The following is a 13,831-nucleotide window of genomic DNA, read 5'->3' on the forward strand; positions in this document are numbered from 1 at the left end:
TTTCCATGCGATTTTGGCCCAATTTTTATTTTTTTTGCAGTCTGGAAATCGCACGGAAAAATAGCCTGTTGGAATACAACCATGCAGGCAGATTAGATGAGGGTGCCCCTGCCCTGAAATCCTTGGGGTACATGGAGCTGTAGTTTGATAGGGGTCACATGGTTGCCAGATAAAAGAGATTGTAGCAAAATCTACATGTTACATGCGGTGGATTAAGAATATTGAAGAAGTAAGGTGCGGGGATGAGCAGAACTGTCACTACATGAGTGGTACAGCTGCACCTCCCTCCTGCGGCACCAGGGGGCGCTCGTGCTCTCCACTGGCAGTGACGTGTTTCCGCGGTCCCTCTGTCTGTCTGCGGGCTCCTCCCATTGGCTGCTGCTGCTCGCAGGGACTGGAGGTAACACGTACTGTACCCCTGCATGCAGAAGGGTAGAGAGTGACTGGCACACCGATCTGCTGGGGAGCACTGTGATCAGCCAAGGCACACCATGCCCAAGAGGAAGCCCGGACCCATCCAGCTGAACCCCACCCCTGATGGCACCACTGTGAACGGGACCCCATCAGCTGAGTAAGTGGGGTGATGCGGGCACTAGAGGGGGTCCTGCCTGGGAGAGCTGCACTCAGTCCTGGTCCTGTTGCATTTCCTGTCCTGAGACTTTTCCTCTAGTGGAGAGACACTTGATGCACGGAGCACACGTCCCCATCTGCAGGGCAGTGCCACTCTCATGCCACTTGTGCCCAGGTTGGCACTGTGCTTGCATCTTCTTCTGGCAGTGCTGTGTGTGTTGCAGATGGAGATGCATGTAGTTCCTCTTTTACCCCTTGACATCGGTACCCTGCTGACTGCAAAGGTGTGCATGGATATAATAGAATGACCTGTAGGATGCCCCCGTCGGGACCCTCTGGACAGAGGGGGAGGTGGTGGTGGTGAAATAAGCCAGAGTGCAAGTTCTTAGGGACAGGTGATTCTGCACCAAGATCTGCCGGAATACACAAGGGTTGGGTCGGATTCACACAGGTGTAAGCGCACAGCTTATTGGTGCGGCCGTAATGCGCTGACACCCGCGTATTTCAGCACCTGGGGGGTTTATTATGCAGGTTGCCTCCGTATTCGTGGCGCTTTTGTGTAAACCCATCTCAATGGGCTCTTGCACTAAGAAAATGGCGCACGTATTTTTTGCACAACTAAAATGTGCGCACAAGACACCGGCACGGGAATGAGCACAGTACACTGTGCAAATATGGCTGACATCCACAGCAGATCTAGGTGCATCTCGCGGGAATATTCTCCCCGTGTGAAGGGTCTCTAGCGGTACGTTCACACATAGCGGACATGCCACAGATTTTCTGCAGTGGAAACTACGCAACATTTGCGCATCAAAAACAGTGGCAAAATCCACAATATTAAATGTGGTTTTGCAGCACATAGCGGCGCCACTCTCACCTCTGAGCGCTCAATGGCAGCACACAGTCACCTGCTGCTGAGCGCCACCGTCCCTGGTCAGGTGATGTGAAAGTAGATTGATGGAAAATTGGCGGCACTCGGTAGCGATTGCTGGGTGACCGTGTGCGCTGCGGTGCTAGGAGTAAGCGCTTAGTATGCAGAGGTGAGAGGAGCGCCATTCACGTGCGGGCTGAAATAAGCTTCGGAATCCGCAGACGAATCTGAGTCCAAGTCCACACCAATGGTGCGAATTTTCCACTGCGTGTTAACCTACCCTCTTAGGTCTTAGGGCTCTTCCACACCTGCGTTTTTCTTGCGCATTTCTATTACGCAATAGTGCTACGTTTTTTCTAAGGCGAATGTCAATGGGACTTTCTAATGTTAAAAACGCATCACACAAAAATCGCGAAGCACAAACTTGCAATTTTTGTGCGATGCGGTTTTAACATCAGAAAGTCCTATTGACATTTGCGTTAAAAAACCGCAGCGATATCGCGTGATAGAAACACGTAAGAAAACGCAAGAGTGGAAGAGCCCCTATGCTGCTACCTACATCAGCTAGTTGTATGACTCCACGTGAGAAATGTCCTGTAGAGGGGCTAAATAATATTGGGCTCGTTATGTGGTCCTCACGAGATTTCATACAACTGACTAGTATTTCTGGGAGACCTTAGTCTTCTTAGGGGGTTTTAAAGAGACTCATTTAAAGGGATCCTTTGGATTTTTTAGCATATGGCACCTGTGTTACGCCGTTCCGTACAAACGTAAAAGGTATCCTAGAGATCACATCACTAGAAACACATCCGGGAAATACAAAATGCTGCCCTTGAGGCTGTGTAAAGCTTGTGCTGTGCCCGTGGTGCCTGGTATAACGGGTGCTGCCTGCTATCTGGGTGTGTCGGGCACAGAAGGTGCAGAGTGAGCAAGCCCTGGGACATGACAAGAATGTGCAGATCTCAGCTACAGGTCTGTAAGTGTCCAGACACGCTCAGCCGGGACCCTCCACCATGGCCTTCCTAGTACATACCTGACTGTTATATATATATCCACTTATCGATCTCTCTATAGAAAAGAGCAGCCAGTGGATTCTGCTTGTCATGCTAGCACAGTGAAGTGACTCCGTGGAGGGGGTTGAGGTTGGTACTGTGCCCAGGGATGGCAAGAATCCTTGCAATGTGTCATTTCGGCTTACAGAGCAGCGATCAGGTCAGGTAACGCCGGCCCACCTGGGCTACGCTGTATAAACACGGGTAGGGTAGGGAAGTTCATAGGGGTTGGGGGGCAAAGGAGGGGGGAGGGGGAGTTCCTGGTGATGAGAAATGGTGCATACGAGGGGTACCCCAAAGAAACTGGAATCTTCTTCTGGTGGCCGGATGTTACTAGTTCAGGTTCTGTTGTAGGTGAATGTCTGCAGAACCTTCTGAAGCGGTATGCCATACGACGTGGTTGGGGCGTTCCGATCCAGTGTTTTTTTTATTTCTTCAACAGGTTGTTTGGTTGTTCACCTATTTTGTGATGGCTGATTCATACGAATGACGTGCAGTTGTGAAGTTTTGTACTCATAAAAAAAATAATTTGCGAATACGGAGAATAAGGCAAGGGTGCTGCGCCATTTTTCGTCAAAAAAAGCTTAGCACTCAGCGCTGTGTGGGCAGGTCCTTTGTCATGATGGAAGAAGCAGTCAACTGTTTGCCCACACATCGCTGAGTGTTAAGCAATTTTTGACAAAAACCGGTGTGGCACCCTAGCCTCACCCTCCGTGCGACTTTTTTTTTTTTTTTTACAAATGCCTTGAGCAGTGGAAAAGGAAACAAAATTGCACAGCTGCACGCTCTTCATATGAGGCTGGTTTCACATGGCTGGGTGCTAGATCGGACCGTGAATCTCAGCCCGGTATCGCGCTTGTGCACGTGCGATATTCCCACGGATGCAAGGTGGTGTTGTGTCGAAAACGCCTCCCATCACTTCAGTACAGTTGCAATCCTCCGTTGTGGCATTCAGCCGCGTCAGAGGATCGGCAAGTGTTTCCCCTTGTTTTCAACAGAAGACATTGCGTCGCACTCGCGTGCGTATCGCATGCCGTGTGATGTATTTTCTGGCCCCATTGAAAACAATAGGCGAGGCATTTTGAGGGAACGCCCAAAGACAAGACCTGCCACGATTTTTTTTTCCAACACGGTAAGGTGGGAAAAAATTGCTCATGTATATGACCCCATTCAGAACAATTCATAATCGTGTGAGAGTTGTCCGTCTCGCAACGCACATAACTGGCGCGGTTTTTCTCCTCTGTGTGAAAGCGTCCTCAATCAGCCGTCACACAGTAGGAGAAAAACAGCAACTTGTTGGAAAAAAAAAATGAAAATGACTGGAGCCGAACGCAACTTTCCCCAACTGTGTCGCCTGGCGTACCACAGACATTCACCCACAACAGAACCTGTACTAGTCATGTCCGTCCGACAGAAGACCACTCCTGTTGTTTTTGGGTTCCTTCTCGTATGCTGGAAAACATTTTAAGGAGGTTCTGAAACTTGGCTCAGGAATGTCTTTGTTAGGTGACCCATATATAGACATTTCACCATAATCTATACGTTTTGGAGGTGTATGGCAACCATCACTTGTTGTACAGGGTCTTTGTGTAGTGGGAAGAAAAAGGTGAGTCTGAGCAGAGCAGCTCGGAGAGGGACCCCATGACAGGGTTGGTACAATGGCGCGCTACGTACTGAAGGACATGAGAAGATGTGGAGAAGTGCTGCCAGCCTCCTACGCTGGACCGACGGTCAGGCTGGCACTGAATAATATTGTAGTGGTAGCTTTAAAGGCTCGGACTCTGGTGCCACCTGTTGGCAAGTTCCCTAAGCCCCAAAATAATAAACAAACTGATACTCGCCTCCCCCCACAAGATCCCTAGCGGCGGCTTTGGCTCTTCTCTCTGACATATTGTTTACAGTTTGGGATGTCCCGTACACCTGCTTCTTCAGCCAATGACAGAGCACAGTGATCAGTACTGAATAGAGATGAGCGAGCGTACTCGGTAAGGCCGATTTCGCAATCGAGCACCGCGATTTTCGAGTACTTCACTACTCGGGTGAAAAGTACTCGGGTGAGCGGGGGGTTGCAGAGGGGAGTGGGGGGAGAGAGAGCTTCCCCCCCCCCCCCCCCCCCCCGCTCCACCACGCCCCGCCCCACAGCGCCCCTGAGTACTTTTCACCCGAGTAGTGAAGTACTCGAAAATCGCGGTGCTCGATTGCGAAATCGGCCTTACCGAGTACGTTCGCTCATCTCTAATACTGATTTGTCATTGGTTGTAACAGCCTGTTTACGGGACGGGACACGTTGACTGCACCTTGTAAACAATACATCAGCAACGAGACTGAGCCGCCCGTGGGACTTGCGGGGAGAGGTGAGTATGAGCTCAATTATTTGGGGGCATGGGGAAGCTATTTTTACAAAAAAATGTCTAATTGGCCAACCTTTTTGAAGGGACTATATCGCCAATTTTTTAAAAACTATTAATTAAAACCAGATAGTGAAACACTTTCATTTTTCTAATCGTCTTTTTATTTTCTGATTGTAGACTGTACGTGAATATGGAGGTGGCCATCTTTCCTAAGGGCTTATTCACACGAGCGTATATCGGCTGGTGTTTTCACGGCCGGCCGATATACAATACCGTGTGTTGTACAGGCTCTGCTAAGCTGTCTCCCCCTTCCCTCACTGGCTCACCTCCTCTCTTTTCCCGCCCCTTGCCTGCAGCCAGCAATCGCAGGGGGTGGAGTTTGGCCACAAGCATACCAAAGTTTTGGAACTGTGAAAGTCTCCAGCATGTAAATGATGTAGAGCGGTCTGGTAGGCCGGCTGGACCATCTCTGTTACCTTTATGTAAAACCAGAAATCCTGCACCGCTAGCCTCCTCGGACGTGGAAGACACCCAATATGGGATCGACGTATCTCTTTGAAATCCTGGGCTTGCATAAGGGCGCATGTGCCCTTCTGTGGGCTGAATCGCGGAGGTTAACTGCACATGCGCCGCCATCTGAGTTCAGGGCACAGGCGCCGGATTTTGAAGATATTTTAATAAATCCACAGTGGGAAAAAAATCTGCTGTGGGTTGAAGTCATGTTGCAGAGCATCACATCCACAGCGTGTTCTGTTCTGCTGCAGACATTACACTGCGGTTTCATTCATTGTGCATTTTGGTGTTGAATTTTTGTGCTTAAATGCAGCATCATTTTTATGCTGTGCGCACAACTTGCCAGATTACACATTGATGGTTTCTCCTGAGATGTTGTAAAGTGATGGTCAAAAGCAGTTTCCTTCATATTTCCATTCTGTTATGGAACAGAAGAATGAATGGAAAAATGGCGGGCCAGATTCATCATTTTGACTGTCATGAGTTCTGTCCGCTTTTCATCGTGGTTTCCCTCATTTTACCAGAAAAAGCACAGCATGCTGTGATATTTTTTCCCCCAACATTTGTGACAATGGAAGTGTGAAAGGAGCCTAAGGCCCCCTGTCCATGGTAGGCACCGGACCCTTGTCCACGAGCGGAAAATCATTGCGATTCCCCGTTCGCATGCTGCGAATTGCCCCGATTCTCCGCGGCCAACCTATCTATCAGATATGGTTGACCGGTGCAGATTCGGCGGCGGCTCCCGCTGTGGAGATCTGAAGCGGGACTTCACAACGTCTGTGGACAGGGGGCCTAAGGCCAGCTGCACACGAACGAGTCGGATTCCTTGTGTGGGAGTCCACAGCAGAATCCGTCTCTGACCCCGGCCCGCGACTGCACGACAATGTCAATTGCGGATGGGCTGCGGGTCAGACGGCTTCCATTGACTTCAATGGAAGGCGTCCGTGCGGATTCCGCACAAAAACAGAACATGCTTTGATTTTAAATCCGTTTGCGGAAATCGCAATTGCTATATGCTCATCTGAGCGGACATGTGAATGCTGTATTTTTTCAATAGGTACAGAATATCACATTTCGCGCTTGACTATCGCAGAATCCGCAATTGAAATCCGGTCGTGTGAAGCCGGCCTCAGATTGATAGGGCAGAGACGTACTTCCGTCATACAGTTAACGGTATACACCTAGTACTGAGATATACCTCCATCACATATATAGGTTACGTTGAGCATGGTGTCTAATGTGCAGGCAGCATGTTAGGGCGGACTAACATGGAGGTATTTGCATGCGCAATACGCAGAGAATAGAACACTTATTTCAATAGGTTCTCTCACATCATGCGCTTTTGCGAACACATCTGGTGCTAATTAGGCTGCATAGCCTTTTAAATCACGACACGGGTGTGCCCCATGCCAATGTCAACAGTCCCTGTCAGCGCAAAAAGTACAGTAAAATGCGATGACACGCTTGCAAAAAAAGCCTTTTCCAAACACAAAAACATTGCGCTGCCACATGTGTTTTTGTGAAGCCATCCGTGTCCACCCTTATAGAGCAGCAGGGGATGAGCAGATTGTCTGATACAGTTTTGTGGGAAAGGATTCAGTACAACTTATATTCACTTTAATTCCTGCCTTTTCAATGCTCAGGAGTCCAGTGGGCGGTCCTATCAGTGATTGACAGACTTCTCTGTGGGAGGTTACATACAGAGATAATTGTCAATCACTGATAGGACCGCCCACTGGACTCCTGAGCATTGAAAAGGCAGGAATTAAAATGAGTAAAATACAAGTTATACTGAATCTTTCCCCATAAAACTACAAATCAATCTGCTCGGCTCCTCCTGCTCTATAACATGATACGTACAGGTAGGACATCACATACAACCTGACAGGCTCCCTTTTAGGACCATACTTTTCCCCCATACCTAGCACCTGTGTCCTCATTTCGCCCTCCTCTTTGTGAGTCCCTCTGGGTGATGAGCAGCTGAGAGGGCCGGTCTAGAAGATATCTGCTATCTAATTACGACTTACACTTGTTATTCTGAAGCCCTCTCAGTAGAGCGTATCCTCGTGTGCACCTGTCCTACCGTACACTTACCCGCAAAAATAATTACCAGGTCACTTACTTCCAATGTAATGTCCCATGTGGGAGCGCGGCGCTCATGAATGCTGCACACTGATGAATGACTCTGCTGCTTCATTCTTGACGCCTAAACAAATGGCCCAATACAATATTTTTGTGTAGTGTATGGTATTCTAGCCTTTAAGGGTATGTTCACACGTATATAATCCGTAATGGAAAAGTCTGATGTGAATCTGTGTACATGGCAGAAGTCAGAGGCTAAGGGCTTATTCACACGGGCGAGCATCTTGTGTGTTGCGAGACGTATAAAACTTGCGTGAATGCGAACTCCATTCTTTTGACTGGACTTATCACGAGCGTGTTCCATTTGTTTGATGGGACCTTTAAAGACTTGCATGGCCCTCGTATGCTGTAGGTTGTGCATGAGCGTGCAATGTGATGTTTACCTGGGAAACGCTTGCGATCTTCTGACGTGTGTGAAACGCGCTTGAAATTGCAATTTTACAAAGGCGATGCAAGGCATTTTTTAATGTTCAGCACCTTGCGTTGACGTGAAAAACGCACGTTGCAAGCGCGGTATTGGGCCCGCCCATGTGAATGTAGCCGAAGGCCGGGTTCACACGACCGTAAGCAGAAAACGCTGCGTTTGACGTATGGTTTTACCGCTGTGGAGCTGGCGGTGCGTCGGCCTATTGCGGCGTATGGCTGTGATCTTTGGACCGCACACAGCAGCATATCTCATACGCTGTCATGCGCAGTCTTCCTGGTTTATTTTTTTGTTTACATTTCCTGCTCTGTCACTTCGCAATGGTGTGTATAAACGCCGCAGATACGCAACGTAATACGGGCCCATTGAGAACAATAGGGCTCTATCACGCATAATACGTGGCAAAATATAACATGTTGCGTTCTTTTTCGCACGCGTATTATACGCTCTGAATACTCGCATGTGTGAACTAATCAATGAAAATCAATATATCTTCATTGACTCCATTCACAGCGTATTACGCGTGGGTAATACGGAATGTATGCCTGGTCTAAGGCAGTATTTACACAGCAGAGTTTGTGCGTTGCAAGATGCGCAGAAATCGCTTATGAATCCATTATTTTCCACGGGTTAATTTACATGAGTGATGTTTTTTGTTTTTTTTCACATTCGCATGTAATGCATTTTGCATACGAGTGCGATGCATTTTTTCCATTTTCAAGTATTGCAACATTCAATTTGTTTTTTTCACACATGTGAAAATCGCATGAGCAGTGATGCTGTTTTTCTTGTAATACCTGCGATTTCTCACGATTGTGATGCATTTTGCACTTGCTCGTGTAAGTACAGCGTTAGCTACACATTTTTGCGCCAGGTTTCCATTTAAAGCTGCCGCTGATGTGTGCACGAAATCAGTCCCATTCAGTGGGGCTAATCTACAAGCAGATTCCGAACCAAGAAGGGACATGTCACTTTTTTTTCTTTTCCGGTGACCACACCGTAGATACCCATTCAAAGGAATGGGATGTTGATTTGCCACAGAATCGGCATGGACGCATCCGCCGTATGAACAGAGGTTTACGGCAAATTCACACGTTATGGATCAATTTTATTCCCTTTCCATGCAAACAAAACATTGCCAATATGTTCAAGATGTTTTATTCACATTTCTATTTTCTTTGTGTATGACTTTTTTGCCAATTCGCAGCGTATTCCAATGGGTCCATGTGAGTTTTTATTCCATAGTAGTCAATGGGTTGAATGTATAGGGACTTTGTCATCAGGTTCTTGCTGCCAAAACCACATGAACCCGGGACAGGGAAGCCTATCGGTTCTGTGGGTGTTTCAGAATAAACACACTTAGAAGTTTGTATGGAAGCTGAGCTCGGAGTCAAGGGATCGGGTCATGCAGACTTTTGCCGTACGCTGCATGATGACTGACAGCTCGCTCCCTATACACAAGCAGTGAAAGAACTGTTACTTTACATGCTGCGGACAGTGAGCGTCCGGCCCTGCTCATCCCTGTGACTCTCAGCTTATCTCCGAAACAAACTTCCAAGTTTGTTTATTCTGAAACGATGTAGCGTTTCAGTATAAAACACCCATTGACGTGACTGGCATCCCTCATGCTGCTCCTGATCCACATCTGTCAGCTGATCGCCAGGCTTGAATTCAGTGTGGACAGTGCTGGAAACGGATAGCACTGTCCATATTGCAATGGTCTTATTTGGTACTGCAGCCACAGTTCCCATTGAATTAAATAGGAGCTGTGACTGTAATGCCAACCCTGGCCAATGCAATGTTGACAGTGCTGTCTGCTTCCAGCACTGTCCACAATGACAACGAGCCCAGTGATCAACTGATTGAAGGAGATCTGGAGTAGTGGACCCCTGCTGATTACCTGCTGATGATCTATCCTAATTATAGAGTAGGTCTTCAGTATTAAAAGACAGTCCCTTTAAGATCGGCCCATAGTATACTCAATATGTAGCCTTTGCCTGCAATTCTTAGAGTATTAGGTTTTTTCCAATTGAAGTCAGTTGGATATGTTTCATGCGTTGCGAGATGCACGGAAAAAGAACCCATGGTTTTCTTTTATTTATTTTTTTTTGGGGGGGGGGAGGTGATTCTATTTATTGCATCGCTCTCGCATATACATGTGAGTTTTATGCAAATGTGATGCATTTTTGCTTCCATAGTGGCAAGAACGTACGATAAAAATCCAGGGTTTGTAAGCACAATATCCGTCCGAGTTTCAGTATTAGTGTATCTTGACGCCACCAGAATTAAGGTGGAGCCAAGATACAAGGAGTTTGACGGGGTTGCCGCCCCCTGTTCATGATTGGCAGTCCTGCATTCTCTCCGTCCTCGCCCTCACAGGTCCTGTAGCCACCGCCGCCCGCCCGGCGTTGAGGACGGTGAAAGACGGCACTAAGGACTTATGAGCGCTGCTGGGCAGGGGACGACGCCGTCCCTTAGGAGTTGGGGGCGCTGCCAGGGACTCGGGGGCGTTGCTGTGTGAGGGAGAGGTGACCGCCGTCTCTCACTAGCGGACCGCCGAAGTTGACAGCGCTGCTTTGGGCCGAACCGCTGAGTGCCGCTGTTCAGTTCACGGCGCTGCTGTGGGCCGCAGCGGTGAGAGAATCTGCTCTGGAGTTCACAGCGGTGCTATGCTGGTGGCCGCCGGCGGTCGGCACTTCCTAGCCATGGATCGTTGAGCTCTGCAAATTGCCGGCGGCAGCTGTGGTGGCTGTATGGGGGAGGGTCATGTATATTCACCTTTGCACTTCCAGGGTTTCCGCGGCTCCGCTACACTTACACCGTTAGCAGGAGCAGGAGGTGTCACGGCGCGAAAAGATCGGCAGGGACAGTCACAGTGCCCCGCTTAAAGCCAGCGGGAGTGACAGTGGGGCCAGCAGGAAAAGCTGTGAAGGCCAGCCAGAAAAAGGGGCGCCAGGGACTGTGACAGCGGGACTGCTGGGACGCCAAATACAGTCACCGTGGGGCCAGAAACAGGACCTGTGAGCCCGAGAAAAGGGGACAGTGCCATGCAGCCAATCACGAACAGGGGGCGCCAACCCCCTGTCAAACACCTTGTATCTTGGCTCCACCTGTACTTCCGGTGGCGTCAAGATACACTAATACCCCGAGTTTCTTGGAAAGATATTGCACTTGCATTAAACATGTCCGTGTAGACTAGAGTGCTGGTTGTGGAATTACCTGATGCAACCCCCGCCTTACAGTGCCTTATGTATTTGTAAGATGGGAACGTAGTTTATCCCTACTGTATGTATGTGGCGGTCTATGGAAGGAGTGGGGGAGGTGTGTTTGATTAGGGGGGCTGTGATGTCAGGATGTACTTGTTATTTATGTTGCTTAGCAACAGAGGCATTGGAAACAAGCTGAATCCTTCTAAATACTACTCTTGAAATGTCTCTCCGCTTACAAAACCCATTAACGCTCCCATGTCTATAGACAGGAGCAAGAGTCTCTTGAACTGTCTTTACCAGCAGAGATACAGCGATGTAATTCAGAAAGAAGAATAGCTTCATGGCAACCAATCAGACGATGGAAACTGGAAGAGCCGTAGAAAGTTTCATTTGTTTGGTGAAGGCACTGCAAGAGTTAACAGCTGGCAATAAGTGTATTCTGGAGTGACAAGCAGAAGCTTCCCACGCTGTGCCTACATTACCCTATGTAAAGATAACATGGGGGAAAGGAAGTGTGATGCAACAGGGTAAGATTAGATTGCCGGATGGGGTTAACCAGCAGGGATACTCTGCAAACAACTGTACAAGTCCATGGCATCCGGTAATCCCCTGAACATTCCTCTGACTAATTGTCAGCTGCACATGGGGACAGGAGTTAGGAACTTTTCACACTGTGTTAATGGCTTTCGTTAAACGTATGTGCCGGGAAACGCTGCCAACATGTACATTAAACTTAGACTTTGACAGATCCATGAAAGTGGCATCCATCACCCAAAGGCTATGAAGGCATTCTGTAAAAAAACAAAAATGGATGTTAAAGGGGCACTTAATTTTCGGACAACTTCTGCTCATCTACTAGCTTGTGTTAGTCTCATCATTTCTATAATATACTTACATTAAAAATGTTGTTGCTTCACTACTGTAAATAAGAGTGAAAGTGGCAGGGGTCCCCCTTATAACTTCTCTGCCATCCACTGTCTGTTGTTAGGCACAGAGCTTCTATAGTAACAAGAGCATGGAGATGTTTACTTAGAAATGGGGGGTGAGAGCTATCTCCCCTGCACTCAGAGACTGCAGGCTGACAGATCTGCAAACACTGTGATAACTACTGTATCCCCACAATATCTTCCTCTCCTGGTTTTGTGTGTATACATACATCAAAATAGAATCAGTCATTGGGTGCAACTTCCTGCTCAATGCAAGATTCACTAAATTATCCCAGACAGATGTCTGTTCATTATATTGGAGTTACTCCCTATTTGGCCAGAATTCCTGTATCATCCTGGAAGAGCAGAGGGATGGGCATTCAGGTACTGCCCCCTCTGCTGATTGGACCACAGACTGAAATGCAGCATGGGGAGTCAGGGCAAGGAAGTGCAGGACAGTGAACTACTAGTAGAATGCTAGGCTTGCTACAAGCCCCCTTCCTTTCCTTGCACCATTCCCCACATGAGATTGGATTGCAAAAAGCAGGGCAGCAGAAAAATGGGAAGACCATCTAAAAAATCAGGGCTTACAGACATGAATCCGGGTGCAAACAGCAGCAAATGAGTGAGGAAGCAGAACCTGGTGTCGTTTAGAAAACTTGTATGCTTTGAACTTCTGTCACATGCATTATATTGGTATGCTAAGCTGTATGTGTCACAATAGGTGAGTATGGTTTCTGATGTTTACATTACTTTACAGAATGTGTCTGGATGAGATAACAATGCCTACTGTGCTATAGAGAACGCCCTATGGATACTGACTCAACAAGAGGCAAAAGGGCCTTGTTCGGTGGATGGGGGACCTTTTAATCCATTTGCAGTATGCACCGGAAACTTTTTCCCAGCATAGGTGAAAGTGTCCGATGCAATCAGCAAGCATACATATTGCGGTCAGTGAATTAGTAGTGTATATTTTGGGGGACAGGAATTACATCAAGGCTGTAAAACTAATTTCCCTGCGAACAAACAGCTCATACATGTAGATGGCGACACTGTGTGCATAGACCCTATGCAAAGGCACATGGTAACACAGACTAGTTGGCACAGCATATGGCACTGCTTTTAGTGGAGAATTCCACAGTAACGCTGCTTTCATGAAGGGCATAAAAATATGATACGGACATAATTGCACCAAAATCCTCGTTCTGCATATCTGACAGGTGTGTATATAATGCCCTTCCAGGATTGTGCTCGCGAAACTACTATTACTAGTCACACTTGGCGGGTCTTCAATGAAGTCACGTGACCATGGAGCAATGCGCTACTCGTCATGTGTACAATTAACCCTTTCCAATCCAATTTGTATCTTGGTTTTCCTAGGGGACTTGCTCTTTTTCTGCTGTTATACTATGGCGCTATATGCTGGCTAAAGCCAGTACTGCATGAGGTGACACGTTGGATACGTTCTGACAGCAGAGAGGCTGGCAATATACAGTAAGAGAACCCCGACGGACGTCTTTCAACATCGGAGCTCTACAGCCTTAAATCATAATGTCTTTAGATGTCAGACAGTGGATTGGAGAGGGTTAAACCGTGTCCGCAAAAATCCATCTAGTTTGATAGCGACAGGTTTACATAGTCGAAGATCTTCAGGTTTTATAGTTCCCAATTCACATCTGCACTTGGCTGTCAGTTCAGACTGGAAAAACGGAAAAGAACGGATCAGTTAATTCCTCGTAAACAGCAAGAATAACAAAAAAAATCCTTCTGTTC

The 13,831-nt window shown here is 47.7% G+C and overlaps 1 protein-coding gene across 1 annotated transcript in view; it reads left to right on the plus strand.

Annotated features, from left to right (window-relative positions):
- The first annotated feature begins 341 nt into the window (after positions 1 to 341).
- The window catches only part of MAP2K1 (mitogen-activated protein kinase kinase 1), a 50,234-nt gene continuing 36,744 nt past the window's right edge, over positions 342 to 13,831 (plus strand). Inside the window, exon 1 of the mRNA XM_066592919.1 lies at positions 342 to 571. Within this exon, the coding sequence (XP_066449016.1) occupies positions 492 to 571 (80 nt within the window). The 5' untranslated portion in view covers positions 342 to 491. The remainder of the gene's footprint in view (positions 572 to 13,831) is intronic.

This window comes from Eleutherodactylus coqui, chromosome 2 (assembly GCF_035609145.1).
Source record: "Eleutherodactylus coqui strain aEleCoq1 chromosome 2, aEleCoq1.hap1, whole genome shotgun sequence".
NCBI lineage: Eukaryota > Metazoa > Chordata > Amphibia > Anura > Eleutherodactylidae > Eleutherodactylus > Eleutherodactylus coqui.